We start from the raw sequence: 16,063 nt of genomic DNA on the forward strand, positions 1-16,063 counted from the left end.
CACCTTTCCCAAAACATTAACATAAATGACATTCAACACTAGGAAAAAATCTATCACTGTTGCCTTTGGAGGTCTCCAAAATTGTGTCTTTGAAAATCAGGACATCAGGACCCAAACTACACTTCTCATCTACTAAGTTGTTGTCATTCCTACCCTGTTTATGGATGTGAAGCTTGGCTGACCCATTAGAAACACCTGAAAGTCTTGGAACATTACCATTAGTGATGTCTTTGGAAAATCCTTCATATTGGAAGGACAGAAGAACAAACACCAACATTCAGGATCAAGCAAGCACTGCCAGCATCGAGGGTATGTTTATATGGCACCAGCTGCATTGGACAGGACATATCATAAGGATGCCTGACCAATGGGTCACAAAACATATCCTATATTCGCAACTTACTCATGGGCAAAAGAGATTCAAGGACACCTTGAAGGCCAATCTGAAGAAATGCAACATTAACATTGAATCATCCCTGATAGCATAATGATATAGGATAAAGCATCAATCATTTCAAGGAAACTGACTTCAGTATGGGGATGGATAGATGAGAGAGATAAAAGGAAAGAGGTATGACCCAGTATCACTAGGGTCTATTCCTTCTGCCTGGAACTATTTGCTATGTGTCTGCAGTCAAACATGCAGATCTTGGATGATCGGACTCATCAATGACTTCCCTTTTTACTGGAACTCACATTGAGGCACTACTACCACTGAACCTCTTCACCTGCTTCCTTTACTCCATCATTCTGAACAATCTAAAAAAAGCCTCAATGTCTGTTGTTACTCTTTAGGTGCATCTACATGTGCATTAATGTGCTTTTCCTAAGGCGCATTAAATTTAGTACGTCCAATATGAGGTACTAAATTAATGAGCATTAGGCTGGCCTAATGTGAAGTAGTGCAAGTGCACTTTTTAGGTGACACAATGCAGAGTAGCCTATATTACTGCACATTAGCATAATAGCATGTTTTTTATGCATCTCTTTAATGTGTAGTAAAATAGGCTACTGCACATTAAATCTCACCTGTAGATGCGCTCTGTCACAGGTGAAGATCCTACTCTTTCCTGTCATGGTAGGTGTTCCCTGGCTTACTTAGCATGACCTAAGTACCCGCTGGAAATTCACTGTAGAGGTGTTTGATAAAAGTATGCAGAACTTTCCTGCCATCTCCCCTTTGACTGCCTGGTAAAGAGTTTCTATGATTCTTTTTGAGTCATTCTTTAGCCAAGCTTAAACTTTAACCCCTGGAGGATCTTATTCAGGAAAACATTGCAAAAAGCTTTCACTCATTCACTTCACCCACAGGGGTTCTGGTCTTGTTCATCTTAAAGATGTCTCTTTATGGTTGTGCATAGATTACAGATAATTATCAGAATCACAATTCAGAACCATCCTTATGAGTGCTCTTTTGGAATGAGTGCACACTGTAAGGATTTTCACTAAGCTTCACCTTTTCAGAGCCTAGAGCTGGTTTTGTATCCAAGAGGAAGATAAGTAGAAAACAGCCTTTCAAACTCTGAATGGACAGGTGGATAGATACCTAGCCCTATTGTTTAGTCTCCTTGCAGTGCTCCAGCCAGATTCTAGCACTCGGTAAATTACATCTATAGGGGGATATTGGATCAATTTTATTGTGATCTATTTAGATGGTATTCTGATTTTTTTTTTTTTTAAAATCACCTGATCTTCGTACTATTGTAGTATCATGTTAGAATAATTTGTGAAACTGGAAAAACGTGAATTTAGTCCTATATGAAGCTCCTAGGTTGTCATATCCTCACAAGTGTTTTAAAATGAACTCGAATAAGATTAAAGCTTATCACAAATTGGACATATCTGAGGGATTTGCAGGGAGTATAGTCCTTCCTTGGTTTTGAAATTTAAATCAATCCTTCATCAAGGATTTCTTCAGGTGACTACCTAATCTAATTGTCCTACTCCAAATGGAGGCCCATTTCTCTTGGATGGAATATACCCAGGTTGCTTTCAGCAAGCTAAAACAAGCTTTTACTCTGGCCCCTTTAGCAGTGCACTTGGACATAGATATGGAAGCAGATACGTTAAGCCTTCATTGTGGAAGCAGATACATGAGGCTTCACAAACAGGGCTGTACAGATGGGCTTGTGAAGCGACCTGGCTGTTGCACCTGCTACTCCCATGAGTTGGCATTCTTGTAGAACAGCACTGCAATATATGGGAGAAGAAACTACTACCCATCAAGTCCACAGTGGAGTAATGGAACAATCTACTCAGCGTCTCTTGCTTAGGTCCTCCCAGTCATAAGAACCCTGAACACTTGCATATTGCAAGAGGCCTTAATTACAGGCATATCCACTGGTTTGTTTTACCTGGTTTTTTATTTCATACTTGTGTACTCTCAGGGCACAAAGAATGCCAAAAATGCTTTCTCTTACAGAAAAGAATGGCATAAAGTCCTTCTCAAACCCTTCATGACTATTTTGTAGGGCTGTACCAGTAAAGATTATTTTTGGCCAATACTGATGGCCAATTATTAACTAGCCGTATTGGCCAGTACCATCCGATAGCCGATATGTAGCCTGGCAGCTTGAGAACAGCATCCAGCCAGTGAGTCTGTTGCGGGCAGAGGCGTGGGGGAGGGAGACGGCTGATTGAGGCCCCCATGGTGAGGAAGGGTAGGGTCAGGGGCAGATACTACCCAGCCAAGGTGGTGAATGGATCCCCAGGGCTGGTCATGGGAGGCACATACAGGAGGGGGCGGGGGCGGGGTGACTGCAGGCTCAGGCCCAGAGACTATGCTGGCCTCTGCCTAGTTGGGGCAGGCTGGGCCAGGGCTGAGTTGGGGCAGGCGGGGCGAGTGGCAGCGATGCTGGGAGGGGTGGCTGCGACAAATTTTGTGGTGGCTGTAGCTCATCCTGCAACCCTTCCCTCCCAGTGCCACTGCCATCCACCTGGAGCTCAGCACTGGCCCAGCCCCCTCACCAGAAAGAGGCTGGCACAGCCCCTGGCCCCAAGCCTCCCCTCAGCCCACACACAAATCTGGGGGGGCACATGCCCCTTATGCCGACCCTGGGAGTGTGCGCAGAAGCAGGGAGCCACCTATTTTCCCACCACCCCACACCCCGTGGACAAGCTTCCTGTGGCGCCATCCTGCAACCTGCACCAGGGGCCCATTTATTGCTTTAGCTGGGCAGAGCCTGCCCTTGCCCCACTCCCTCCCTCACTGTGGGGGCCTCAATTGCTCCCCAGCCCCATGCCCCTTCCTCCCCACAGATTTACTGTGCAACTATGCAAAAGATATTTAACATAGATCTTAACTCTACACTCACATATTTTGGGGTCCTTTGGTTTTTAGTTTTTTTGGTTTTTTGGTTTTACAAATTACAAGATACCAATACCTATTACTACTTTATTCTGCTTCATGCCTCCCATACCTACAGCACCTGAATTTCTCAATTATTTTTGTCAAGTTTTAGTAGGAGCTTGAAGCCAAGCTCTAGACAGCCAAGAACATCTACAAATATTAGACTGACTGACACAGATCATGCCCTTCTGGATTTGCATTTGGGGATCAAGTGTGATTTGTCTACGTGAATCCTTAGCTTTACATGTACGTCAGCTAACTTTGCTTACTGGTACCTGGAATCTTTCCAGATTATCCAACAGGTATTTAGGCATGTTCAAGATCTGCCTGTCGGGGGCAATGAAATTTGTACTGTCTTTTTCATGTGTCAGTATTGGAAACCATACCAGAAAAAAACTTTCCTTGAACTCTTTAGCACTCCTTTCCCACTGTTTAGAATTTGGAGAGTGGAAGAAGTTCATCCTTGACTGAAAATTGATTTAAGTGAAGCTTTGGTGCTTTTATTCATTTGAGAAATCTACAGAACTTGTTCTTCAGACTTGGGTTCTGGTTCAAAGACCTGGATTTCAATCCTTCTTTAACCACTAATCCAGGAAGCCAAGCTTTTCTTGTTTTTCCCTATCCTCAACACTCACACTCAAAATAAAAAGCAGGACACATACAAGATATGAGAAGAGCAGTTGGAATTAAACTCATTGGTTTAGAAAAAGATCTTAATTCATTTCCTTTCACTCTGGGCTGTGAGTATTCAGATTTTCTGTGTGCAGTGTGCTCTACTTCCATGCATTAAAAAGTGCATAGTTTACTTAGCTGTATAATACAATGACAGTTCCATGTTTCTGCCTACTGCAGATAACTGATATTTGATATAAACATAACACCTACATGCATAAACTACTCAAATCTATAGTATCTTTGAGCACCACCGTCTACTTTGTAATGCACTTGAACTCTGTTTCACGCTGTTTCATAATTAGTGCCAAAAATGGTGAAGGGGTGAAGCAGCTGTCAAAAGTTCTAGAAGCCCTGAAAATGACAGGGATACAGTTTCAGGACTCCTGTCTCCCCTCATTGTCAAGACTTAGAATATCTCCCTATACTGATTAGCTCTCCTCATTTCAAGGCTTTTAATAGTGGTATTGTATTCAAGACAGTCCAGTGATGTGATAGAAGCAAGATTTGTGAAGTGAGGCAATACCTTTTATTGGGAAAACTTTTATAGCTGGGAGACATTGGAAACAATTTTTCCCAGTTCAAATCTGGGGAAGAAGTCCATGTTGGGGTGGGGAGAGTGTCCGCAGCTGGCACTTTCCCCCTCAGCAGCAGGGGATTTGGCAGTAGTTGCCTTCCCCTGCCTCCATGGGGACAATCTCAAGGCAGAGAAGAGAGAACAGAGGAAGGAAAAGGAGAGAAATCCTATCTTATGACTTACTTTCCCCTGCAGAGAGACCTGAAACTTATGTGGGTCTGTGGCTGAAGGATTAGACTCTTAAGTCACAGTAAGACCCATCAATAAAACATGGTACAGATCAACTTCGATTTGAGGGATTCTGCCACCAATGACGGAGACAAATGATAGCTGTGGACACTCTCTATGTGCCGCTGTGGGGAAAAGCAGTAGTGGTGGGTGCTTTCCCTGTGCAGCCATGGGGAAAGCAGTAGTAGCAGTGTCTGAATTTTGCTACCAGCTCAGCCCCGTGGATGCAGGCTGGATAAAACGGCTTTGGCTACTGTTGGTTGCTGGCCCCTGTCATGGACCAAAAGGGCTTCAGCAAGTACAGAAAGTGTTGTCCATCAACTTTATAAAACATTACAGGACTGACCCTAATTCACAGAATCATAGAAAATTAGTGTTGGAAGAGACCTCAGCAGGTCATCTAGTACAACCCCCTGCTCAGAATAGGTCTATCTCCAACTAGATCACCTTAGCCAAGGCTTTGTGTTGCTGGGTCTTAAAAACCTTCAAGGACAGGGATTCCACAACCTCTCTGGGTAACCTGCTCCAGTGTTTTAGTACTCTCATAGTGAAAAGTTTTTTCCTAAGATCTAACTTAAACTTCCCTTGCTGCATCTTGAGACCACTGCTTCATGTTCTGTTATCTTCTCCATATTAAATAAACCCAGTTCCCTCAGCCTCATCAGAAGTTGTGTGTCCCCTAACCATCTTTGTTGTCCTCTGCTGGACTGTCCAACTTGTCCACAAGCTTTCTGTAGTGGTGGACCCAAAACTGGACACAGTACTCCAGATGTGGCTTCACCAGTACTGAATACAGGGGGAAGAATCTCTTCCCTCGATCTGCTGGCAATGCTCCTACTAATGCAGCCCAGGATGACTTTAGCCCTCTTTGCAACAAGGGCATACTATTGGCTTATATTCAGCTTATTTTCTGTTATAACCCTCCAGGTCCTTTTGTACAGAGCTGTTGCTTAGCCTGTTGGTCCCCAGCTGTACTGGTGCATGGGATTGTTCCATCCTAAGTGCAGGGCTTTGCATTTGTCCTTATTGAACCTCATGAGATTTCTTTTGGTCCAATCCTCTATTTTGTCATGTTCTCTCTGAATCCTAGCCCTACCCTCCACTGTACCTACTACTCCCCCCAGCTTGGTGTCATCTGCAAACTTGTTGAGGGTGCACTCCAACCCATCTTCCAGGACATTGATGAAGATACTGAACAAAACTGGCCCCAGCACTGATCCCTGGGACACTCCACTTGGTACCAGGTGCCAACTAGACCTTAAGCTATTGACTACTACCCTCTGAGCCCAATGATCTAGCCAGTTTTTGTCTCCCTTACAGTCCATTAATTCAACCCATACTTTCTTAGCTCGCTTGCGAGAATGTTGTGGGGGACCATATTAAAAGTCTTGCTTAAATCAAGGTATATCACATCTACTGCTCTTCCCACAGAGTCAGTCATCTCATCATAGAGGGCAATCACATAAGTCAGGCATGACTTACCCTTGGTGAATCCATGCTGACTGTTCCTAACCACCTTCTTCTCCAAGTGATTAGAAATGGATTCCTTGAGGACCTGTTCCATCATTTTTCCAGGAACTGAGGTGAGGCTGACCAGTCTGTAGGTCCCCACATCCTCCTCCTTCCCTTTCTTAAAAATGGCCACTATATTTGCCCTTTTCAAATCGTCTGGAACCTCTCCCAATCGCCATGAGTTTTCTAAAATAATGGCCAGTGGCTCTGCAGTCGCATTGGCCAACTGCCTCAGCCCCATGGATACATTCAGCTTTTCTAAATAGTCCCAAACCTGTTCTTTTACCACTGTTGGCTGCTCACCTCCTCCCTAACATGTTCTGCCAGATGCAGTAATCTGGGAGCTGACCTTTCCTGTAAAGAATGAGGTGAATAAGGCGTCGAGTACTTCAGCCCTTTTTACATTATCTGTCTCTAGATTGTCTCCCCAGTTTAGTAAAGGACCCACAATTTCCCTGATTTTCTCTTATTGCTGACATACTTATAGAAACCCTTCTTGTTACCCTTCACATCCCTTGCTAGCTTTACCTCTAATTGCACTTTGGCCTTCCTAACTTCATCCCGGTGTGCCTGAACTATACTTATACTCCTCCCTAATCATTTGTCCAAGTTTCCACTCCTTGTGAGCTTCCTTTTTGTGTTTTAGCTCACTGAAGAGTTCCCTGCTAAATCAAGCAGGTCTTCTGCCATACTTGCTAGTCTTTCTGCACATCAGTATGGTTTGTTCCTGTACCCTGAGTAAGGTTTCTTTAAACTAAAGTCAGCTCTCCTGGACTCCTTTCCCCATGAGACTGGCCTCCCAGGGGATCGTGCCTATCAGTTGTGAGTGAGTTGAAGTCTGCTGTTCTGAAGTCCAGGGTGCTTACTTTGCAGATCTCCTTGTTTCCTTTACTTCTGCAGACCTACGCATCTGTAGGAAGTTGCACCATGAGGTTGTCCCTGTATAACTTAATTTTTTATTAATTTTTATTGATCATATTTTTTCATCTGCTCGTCTTTCTAGTTAAATTTGTTCTGTAGTGTTCGCTGTGTTGCATCCATCTCAAGCTGTGAACACATAAGAGTGCTGAAGCTGGAGGCATAAACCTGAAGTGAATTCCACTTGGTAGCTGAACGCAAATTAAGTAGGCTGGGTATTTGAAAGCCTGGGTAACGAACAGGTTTTGCACTGAAAGTTAGACATTCAAAAACTTGAAAAATGTAGTTCTGATTTGTTGGAACAGGGGAACAATTTTCAGAGATCGTGGCCTGTTTACAGTCTGGCATCATGAATTAACCTGTTCATGTGATAACTATGGCGTCAGGCAGACTAGTTTAGAAAGTTAGATCTTATAATGTCCTCTTTGGGAATGACATCCTCCATAATCTATTCTAGATAAGATAAATCCTTTATGTGCTTCTAAAGTCTTTGGGCAGTCCCATGCTAATTATAAACATGGTGGAATGCAGGATAAGAATTAAGAAATACATGCACGGGAGTTGCTATTTCCATATAGCTTTGGAGCAGGGGTGGGCAAAATGGTAGATCCAGTCAGCAACCAGACTCCATTTCCCAGCAGCTCATGCCTGCATGGCTGGGACAGGTTTCCATGGAGACCTGAGCAGTAGCCACACTGACAGTGCAAGGCCAGGGTTTCTGTGGAGGCTGGCCCCAACAGGACTGGCAGGGCATGCAGCAGAGTGCAGGGCTGCTCCAGAGTTCAGCTGGGATCTTGCATGTGGTCCAGAGCCAAGGCAGAGCCATGATCTATACCCTGCACGCCCCAGGCACAGGCATGCAGGCAGCAGATCGTGGCTTTGCAACGGCTCCTTGCAGTGATCATGGTGTGGTCTGGAGCCAGGGGAAAGCCGTGATCTGCCTACACATCCCTGCCTGGAGCATGCAGGCTGCAGATCATGGCTCTGCCCTGGCTCTGGACTATGCTGTCACTGCCAGGGCCGGGCTCTAGAGCAGCTCCCTGCCTTCTGGCGCACCTTGCCAGCAAGGGTGGTGCCAGGGAAGGGGCTGGGGCCACCCCATAATTCCCCATAGCCACCCCTCACAGTGGCGCCGCTGCCCACCCTGCACAGGCAGCAGCAGCTGATCATACTCCACTTCCACCTGCAGGATACCCCCCTCAGTGCCCCCACCAGGAAGGGACTGGCACTGCTGCTGCCCGCTAAAGCTGCTGGGGCCAGTCTCCACAGAAACCCCACTCTCGCACTATCACAGTGTGACTGCTGCTGGGGTCTCCATGTCAGCTGGCCCCAGCTACACAGGCAGGGGCTGCTGGAAAATGGAGTTCATTGCTGGCTGGATTCAGCCCATGGGCCAGACTTTGCCTGCCCCTACTCTAAAGATACTTCAGATACAGGAAATGGTCCATTTTAGCTAGGAAACTGCCAGTAAATAGATTTTGCTTTTTTGAGCACCCAGTTAGGCAACTAAAATCTGGGATTTGAAAACCTTTGTCTTGCATTATTAGTAAACAGAATGATGATTTCACAAGTTTTTGCTAAAGTGATATTACTATACAATTCACTCTGTCCCCTTCTATCTCCCTTAGGTAAGATATACTAACTGAATTAAAAAGTAGTAAAAACAGTTTTTTTAACTGAATCCCCACAGTTAGAAGATCTGATGAGTGCCTTTTTACTTAGTCTCTTTTCGGAATAGAACTATGCTGTTGACAAAATTACAACCTTCAGAAACCATACATCGTTCTGAATGATTCATAGTGGTATTCTATTAATTATGGAAAAGGTAGATATCATAAAAGGAGAAATGTTATTGTTCTATAAGGTAAAAACTTTTAAAAGTCCCCTCCCCAAAAAACAGACTATTCAAAAAACAACAACTTTCAAGCAGAAAAAATATTGGAGGAGTGGTCAAAGATTCATTTTATGCTACTCTTGAAAGATAACCATTTCAGATTTATTTTATCATCTTTTGCTAGTTTTGTTTCTAATATGCACTTTGTCTAATTTCAGATTGTAGAACTAGAGGACAGTTTAATGCATTTTCATACCACTTTCGGGGAAGACGCTCTCTTGATTACAGCTTCCAGGAGGACAAGCCCTTAAAGAAAGCAAAAACACTAAAAACAGTAAGGTAAGGGTATATATAATGCAAAGTATGGGAAAGGATTTATTTTTTCAAGTAAGGAAAGCTGGATGATTTGTTGTAAATGCAGTCTCTATTCCATAGGTTTTTTGATAAATTTAATTTTGACAGATCTAAATATCCAGCAGCAGTAGTGCTCACCTTCCAGCTCAGCATCAGTAATAATAATAATAATAATAATACTAGTAATTCAATCCTAGTTTTTTTTCCTCAAAAGAAATATGGACTAACAAAGGTAAAAGGAGTAATTTATAGGTCTTTGTTACATCCACGTGCCAGGAACATGTTCAAACTCCTGCTGTTCTTATAATGACCTAAGCAGTGAGTTATATGTAGTCTAGCCTCTCTCTCCCCACATGTCACTTAACACTTAATTAAAAATTAGGCCAGGCCAGAGACTGGGGACAACAGAAGCGAAATCAGTAATAGTGGATCTTTTCAGAGCAGGGACTGTGGAGAGGTGTGTTGTCAAGGTGATGGTTGTGGCTTCCTGATCCTTAATTTTCTCCAGCACTGATATAAGTTGGAGAAGCCTAGAATCTGTTCTAGTCTGACAACTGGTAATGGCCCATAAGGGGCCATACCCTGATTGCATATTACTAAAGTAAAGTGGAATCTGCTTTATCCTGACATATCCTTTCTTTGCCTTACTCTGCTGTGGTATACTGGAGTCAGTCAATGCAGGAACTATAACTGTCTGCTTTATGTCAGAGACCTGTTGTTTATCCCAAGGGAATTTTTGGACTGGCAGTGGCAGCAAATTTTAGCTCCTCTGCAATATCTGGAGCTGAGAGGAGGACATTTTGCTTTTGTTTGTTTTTAACTCTAGGAGGATGTCCAGTCCTTTGCATAGTAAGAGCCCATCGTGTCTCCTTTCTGTTAAGAAGTTGTGTTCCTTGTGGCCTAGATACCACATGCTGCATCTGTTACGCAAGCTTCTTCAGTTATGACTCTATTAGATGATAGTGGTTCCCAAGAATCTTACAGCCCGTTTTAAGGAAAAAATATCCACATTTTGTAGTGCATAATTCAAGAATAAAATCAAGCCTTGACCTCTTAGAAGTGTTGGAATCCCCTCAGACTGAAAGAACAATCTGAATGAAACAGATTCTTATGTGGAATTTGCAGTATATTATTTGTATTTTATATGTATACATCTGAAATTTTTTTTGCCAGATTCTCTTACACCTGTTAGGCACATGGTAAAATTAGCTGCCAAAGGCTGTGGACAAAAAGAAACTTGCAGCAGCTTCAAAAGGGGAGGGGAAGTTGCTGCTTAGGAGCAGGTTGAGCAGCTGATACGTTGTACCTGTTATGTGTACATGGACCTGTAGCAGTAGATGTGTAGCAAAATCACACAAACTTTAACCCTGCTTCATCCAAGATCAAAGCTGAGGTGATTTACCTCACTTGTATCGCTCTGGAACCATACAGACATAGCAGTTCCAATGTAACCGCTGATTCATATTCCCCAGTCGTAGCTCCCTGTCTCCTTTTGAAGCCACTCCAAGTGAGTGTTTGCCTAGACCCAAGTATGATTCTCTTTCACCCTGCTTCAATCCCTGAAAAACTGTTAATATAGAGGGTGGGTCCTCTTCCTTACTCCTAGAAGCTCTAATTTTACAAGAAAAATGACAGTCAAGCTAAATTATTCTGTTCCTTTCAATTCATTTCCTTCTCAAGCCAAATAATCAATAAAGCAAGAGTGATCCCAGCTTGCTCCAGTTTGTGCTTTATCTTAACACCTCGGTGGATGCTGTACTCAGGAAATGAGAATACAGCATAGAACAAAATTAAAAATACAGAACATTTTCTGACCATACATTCAATTTTTACCTATAATAATCTGTAAGCCAGAACAACTGTTACAGAAAATTGGTAAGTGCAAACAGGAATCAAAACAGTGCTTACAGGTTTGATTTGTGCTAACTACAAATATATGCATCTCAGGTCCTTGGCTACTTGAACAGTGTTTTAAAAATATTTATGTTTTTAAATAAGCAGTCTTTTTCCTTTCAGTTGCTGCTAGTGAAGAGTACTTAGTCACAGCAAAAAGTAATAAAATACAAATTCTCCAACAGAGCATTTTAGCACTTCCCACTATCTAGCCAGATAAATTTATCTTCCTTGGAGAGAAAAGTTGTATTTGAAGTAAATTTGGCCTTTCTATTTGCTATGCATACTTCAGCCTTTTAATAATAAATCTATATACTAGCAGGCCCCCAGTGATGTAGGTAGTCATAGAATGAAAAAGACTCTGACCCTAAAGAATTCATCTTCTGGAAGATGAGGCTAAGACAGGCTGTTTTGAGATGTCTAGTTGAAGCAACAAAGTAAAAGAAGGTACCGGGTAATGTGGGGCCCCTGCAAGACACACTAGGAAATCTAGTCATCACACCAGATGGCAAAGCCTAACCTATTTAACAACTTCGTCTCCATTTTCCTGAGCAGGAACTGGATCAGCCCCCCCTCCCCCCCCACTGGGTCCCCCTCAGACCCCAGGGGAGGCGCACCCAAACCAAAGGTCAGGAAGGATCTAGTCAGGGAACTTCTGGACGGACTGGATGTATTTAAATCAGCTGGTCTGGAAGATCTCCACCCCAGAGTGCTGAGGGAATTAGCTGAGGTCATTGCAAGACCCCTGGCATAGTTTTACAAGCACTTGTGGTGCTCTGGTGTGGTGCCAGAGGACTGTAAGCAGACCAACATGGTTCCCATCTTCAAAAAAGGGAGGAAGGAGGACCTGGGAAACTATAGGCCAGTTAGTCTTACCTTGATCCTGGGTAAGCTTTTTGAGAGAATTATCCTGGCACATGTCCATGAGGGACCAGCAGGGGAGATTATGCTTAGGGGCAACCAACACGGGTTCATTAGAGGCAGGTCCTGTCAGACCAACCTGGTGGCCTTCTATGACCAGGTCACCAAATCCTTAGATGCAGGGGTAGCAGTGGACGTAGTCTTTCTGGACTTTCAGAAGGCCTTCGACACTGTCTCTTACCCCGTTCTCATTAAGAAACTGGGGAACTGTGGTGTTGGCACCCACACAGTCCAATGGGTCGCCAACTGGCTGGAGGGCCGCACCTAGAGAGTAGTGGTGGATGGGTCATTTTCGGCCTGGAGGGAAGTGGGCAGTGTGATCCCCCAGGGCTCATTCCTCAGGCCTGCACTGTTCAACATCTTCATCAGTGACTTGGACGAGGGGGTAAAAAGCACCCTGTTCAAATTTGCTGATGACACTAAGATGATGACACTAGAAGGGAGGAATAGGCTGCAATCGAACCTAGACAGGTTACAGAGGTGGGCGGATGAGAATAGAATGGGATTCAACACCGAAAAGTGCAAAGTGATGCACCTGGGGAGGAAGAACGAGCAGCATACCTACAGGCTGGGGAACTCCCTTTTCATCAGTGAAGAGGCAGAAAAGGATCTTGGGGTCATCATTGATGCTAAGATGAACATGGGCCGGCAGTGTGGGGAGGAGGTCAGGAAGGCCAGCCGCACCTTGTCATGCATCCACAGATGCATCTCGAGCAGGTCCAAGGAGGTGATTCTCCCCCTCTGTGCAACACTGGTCAGGCTGTAGCTGGAATACTGCGTCCAGTTCTCGGTGCTGCACTTCAAGAAGGATGTGGGCAACATGGAGAGGGTCCAGAGGAGGGTCACTCGCATGATCAGGGGGCAGCAGGGCAGGCCCTATGAGGAGAGGCTCAAGGCCCTGAACCTGTTCAGCCTCCACAAGAGAAGGCGGAGGGGGTATGTAATGGCCTGTTACAAACTAGTCAGAGCAGACCAGCAGGCATTGGGGGAGTCCCTGTTTCCCTGAGCACTGCCAGGAGTGAAATAATGGTCACAAGCTGGCAGAGGGTAAATTCAGACTAGACATCAGGAGGCGCTGCTTCACTATCAGAGCGGCTAGGATCTGGAACCAACTTCCAAGTGAAGTGGTGCTGGCTCCTACCCTGGGGGTCTTTAAGACAAGGCTAGACAAACACTTTGCTGGGGTCATTTGACCCCAGTACTCTTTCCTGCCATGGCAGGGGGTTGGACTTGATGATCTGCTCAGGTCCCTTCCGACCCTACCAACTATGAAAAAAGGTTCCTTTCTCATTTCTTGTTGTTTTTTAGAAAGAAGTTAATTGAAAGGCCTTGAATGGTGCTTTGACATCTATGCTGGCATAGGCGACTGGTAGGGGGTGCACGGGGGTGCATATGACCCTCCTGACCGGGCCAGTCCCCCCCAGTGACCAACACTGTTGCTGTTGGCAGGGCTGGTGCCCCCCCGACAGGCATTGCCATCGGTGGCTTCTATGGGTGCCCCGTCAAATTCAGGAGACATCAGTCGCTTATGTCTGCTGGCAGGTTATACCACTAGCTACAGTACACTGCCCCTCTACAAAAACACTTATTCCAACAGCAAACAAAAATACTGTCACTTCTATAGCTGTATATACCTGATCAAATTAGAACTACACTAACATATATCCAGTAATGAAATAACTTTACTGAGAGATGGGAGGTTGCCCTACAGCGACTTTGTCTCATAATATTGTAGCAGCTTTCAACCATATATAAATGTAAATATTAAGGAGAAATTATTAAGAATAAAAAATACTCAACCACTGTAACTTCACTTCATTGACTGTTGGAAGTTGTACTCAATTAGACAAGCACTATAGACTTTCAGACTCTCCTTTTGTGAGTAAACTTTTATCAGCATATTAAAATTCCCATAACATAAGCAATAATGGACAGGTTAAAGATCCTGGTCCCATTTTATAAGAATATAAAGTTGCTGAGTCCAATAAAATGAAAGTCAAAAGAAGAAAAGAGAAGAAAAGAGTCTTCTGAACATTTGAAAAAAAATAGCAGTAGGGAGGAAACAACTAGGCAAGAATTTTTCAGGTTGCTAAGTAAGAAGCTATGTATATAAATCAGGTTCTAGAGATATATTGATCTCTAGTGTCAGGGCCTTGTTACATGTTAATTTTAGGCAGCTCATGGAGCTGTTAAACCTGGAACTGTCCCCATATTAACACCTGAAACTAGTTTTAAGCACTGTTTAGGTGGCATAAAATTACACCATTGCAGCCTAGGTCTATCTCTGATACATGTTACCCCACTTGTGTTACACTGATGTGTAGCCATCCCACCCCACCCACTCCCCCATACCCACTGGCTCAAATTGGGCCCACTGCCCCATCCCCACCCTCTACAGCACCCCAGGCCCCCACTCACTGGCACCCTGCCTGCTTATTTGTGGCTGCCTGCAGTGTCTGTTCTGGGGGAGCAGGCAGGAAAGGGTTAACCTGCCTGGCTGTCCCAGCTGCTGCTGTCTGGGCCAGGCTCAGCCCCTAGAGAGCAGCAGCTCTGTGGAGACAGAGGGCCAGGCAGGCAGGTTAACCCTTTTCTGCCTGTTCCCAAGACAGCACAGGCAGCCACAAGAAAGTGGGGATGGGGCAGGGGAAGCTGAGAATGGGAGGAGGGAGGGGAAGGGGAGGGTTCTTATTTCTCAGTTCTCCAGGCCCCTGCTGGCCTGAAAGTATGTATACTCCAAACTTGAGCAAGGACACCAACACATTTTTGAGCAGTTCACAAAATATAACAAGGCCCTAAGAATGGTGTTACTCATAGATATCTGCCCTGTAACATCTACAGTCCTCTGGTGCGGCAGTCTAATCCAGAGGAGTTAGAATAGTAGATTTTTTATAAGGAGAACGTGATACAGTACTGCTGGGAGAAATAAAAATCCCTATCTGCAGGAATGGAATTTACTGCATTGAAGTGCCTAGGACAAGCATTTCTAACCTGTTTCCATAGAACAGTTGCTTCTTATCCAAAGCATGTCAGAATTCCCTCTACTCCCTCCAACAACTGAATAACACTCTTTGGAAACAATAGTTTATATGGTATTAGGAAAATATCAAATACTGCTTTCGTTTCTTTTAATGTGTTTTTGTAGTTGGAAGCTGCGGGGAGAGCTAGACTCCTGTGATTAGCCAGCTCTGAAGACCACAAAAAGTACTTTAAAGCAGGGTTCCTCTTCTTGAGCCCCTCCCCCCCTTGCATGCTATAAAATCTCCATGGGCCACCTATGTCTTGTGGAGCCGCCTCTGCCTCTTAGGTAGGAGAGGACCAGCTTGGATCCTCCACCCTACCCACTTGGTCCCAGGTGCAGTGGGCAGGGCTCAGTGGTGGGGAGCCCTGGGACCCTACTCACCTGAGCACTAGCAGCATGGAGACTCGCCTGCAGCACTGCCTGCAAGATGGAGGCTGCAGGGCTGGGTGGGGTGGGCTCGTCCCTGCCACACTCCTTCCCCTTTCTTCAATTTCAATTGAATGAAATTATTATTTAATTTTGATTTGGAAACAGAGCCTAAAAGGCTACCAAACTTCGATATTTTGGTAACTGAGCACATGCACTGTGCATTATGTACAGTGTAAATAAAGAGAAGGGAATATTCATAGAAAATTGTCCTTTAGCAGGTACTTGTTACTTTTCGTACTCTTTGACACATTTTAATTTGCATTCTTCTTCTGATCCTGATAGAGTATTTTTTCTGTCTGCCTCATTTCCAGTAATCAGAGCAGGTGGGGAAGATTAGACCATTTGTTGTTGTTTAAA

At 44.4% G+C, this 16,063-nt stretch overlaps 1 protein-coding gene across 2 annotated transcripts in view; it reads left to right on the forward strand.

Moving 5' to 3' along the window:
- Nucleotides 1-16,063, forward strand: part of PXDN (peroxidasin) — a 158,523-nt gene that overhangs the window by 125,697 nt on the left and 16,763 nt on the right. For both annotated transcript variants that reach the window (XM_090032778.1, XM_090032788.1), the window contains one exon: nt 9,309-9,429. In XM_090032778.1, coding sequence (XP_089888904.1) covers nt 9,309-9,429 — 121 coding nt within the window. The remainder of the gene's footprint in view (nt 1-9,308; nt 9,430-16,063) is intronic.

The sequence above is a fragment of the Crocodylus siamensis genome, chromosome 1 (assembly GCF_052110815.1).
Source record: "Crocodylus siamensis isolate JL-2025a chromosome 1, ASM5211081v1, whole genome shotgun sequence".
In the NCBI taxonomy this organism is placed as follows: Eukaryota; Metazoa; Chordata; order Crocodylia; family Crocodylidae; genus Crocodylus; species Crocodylus siamensis.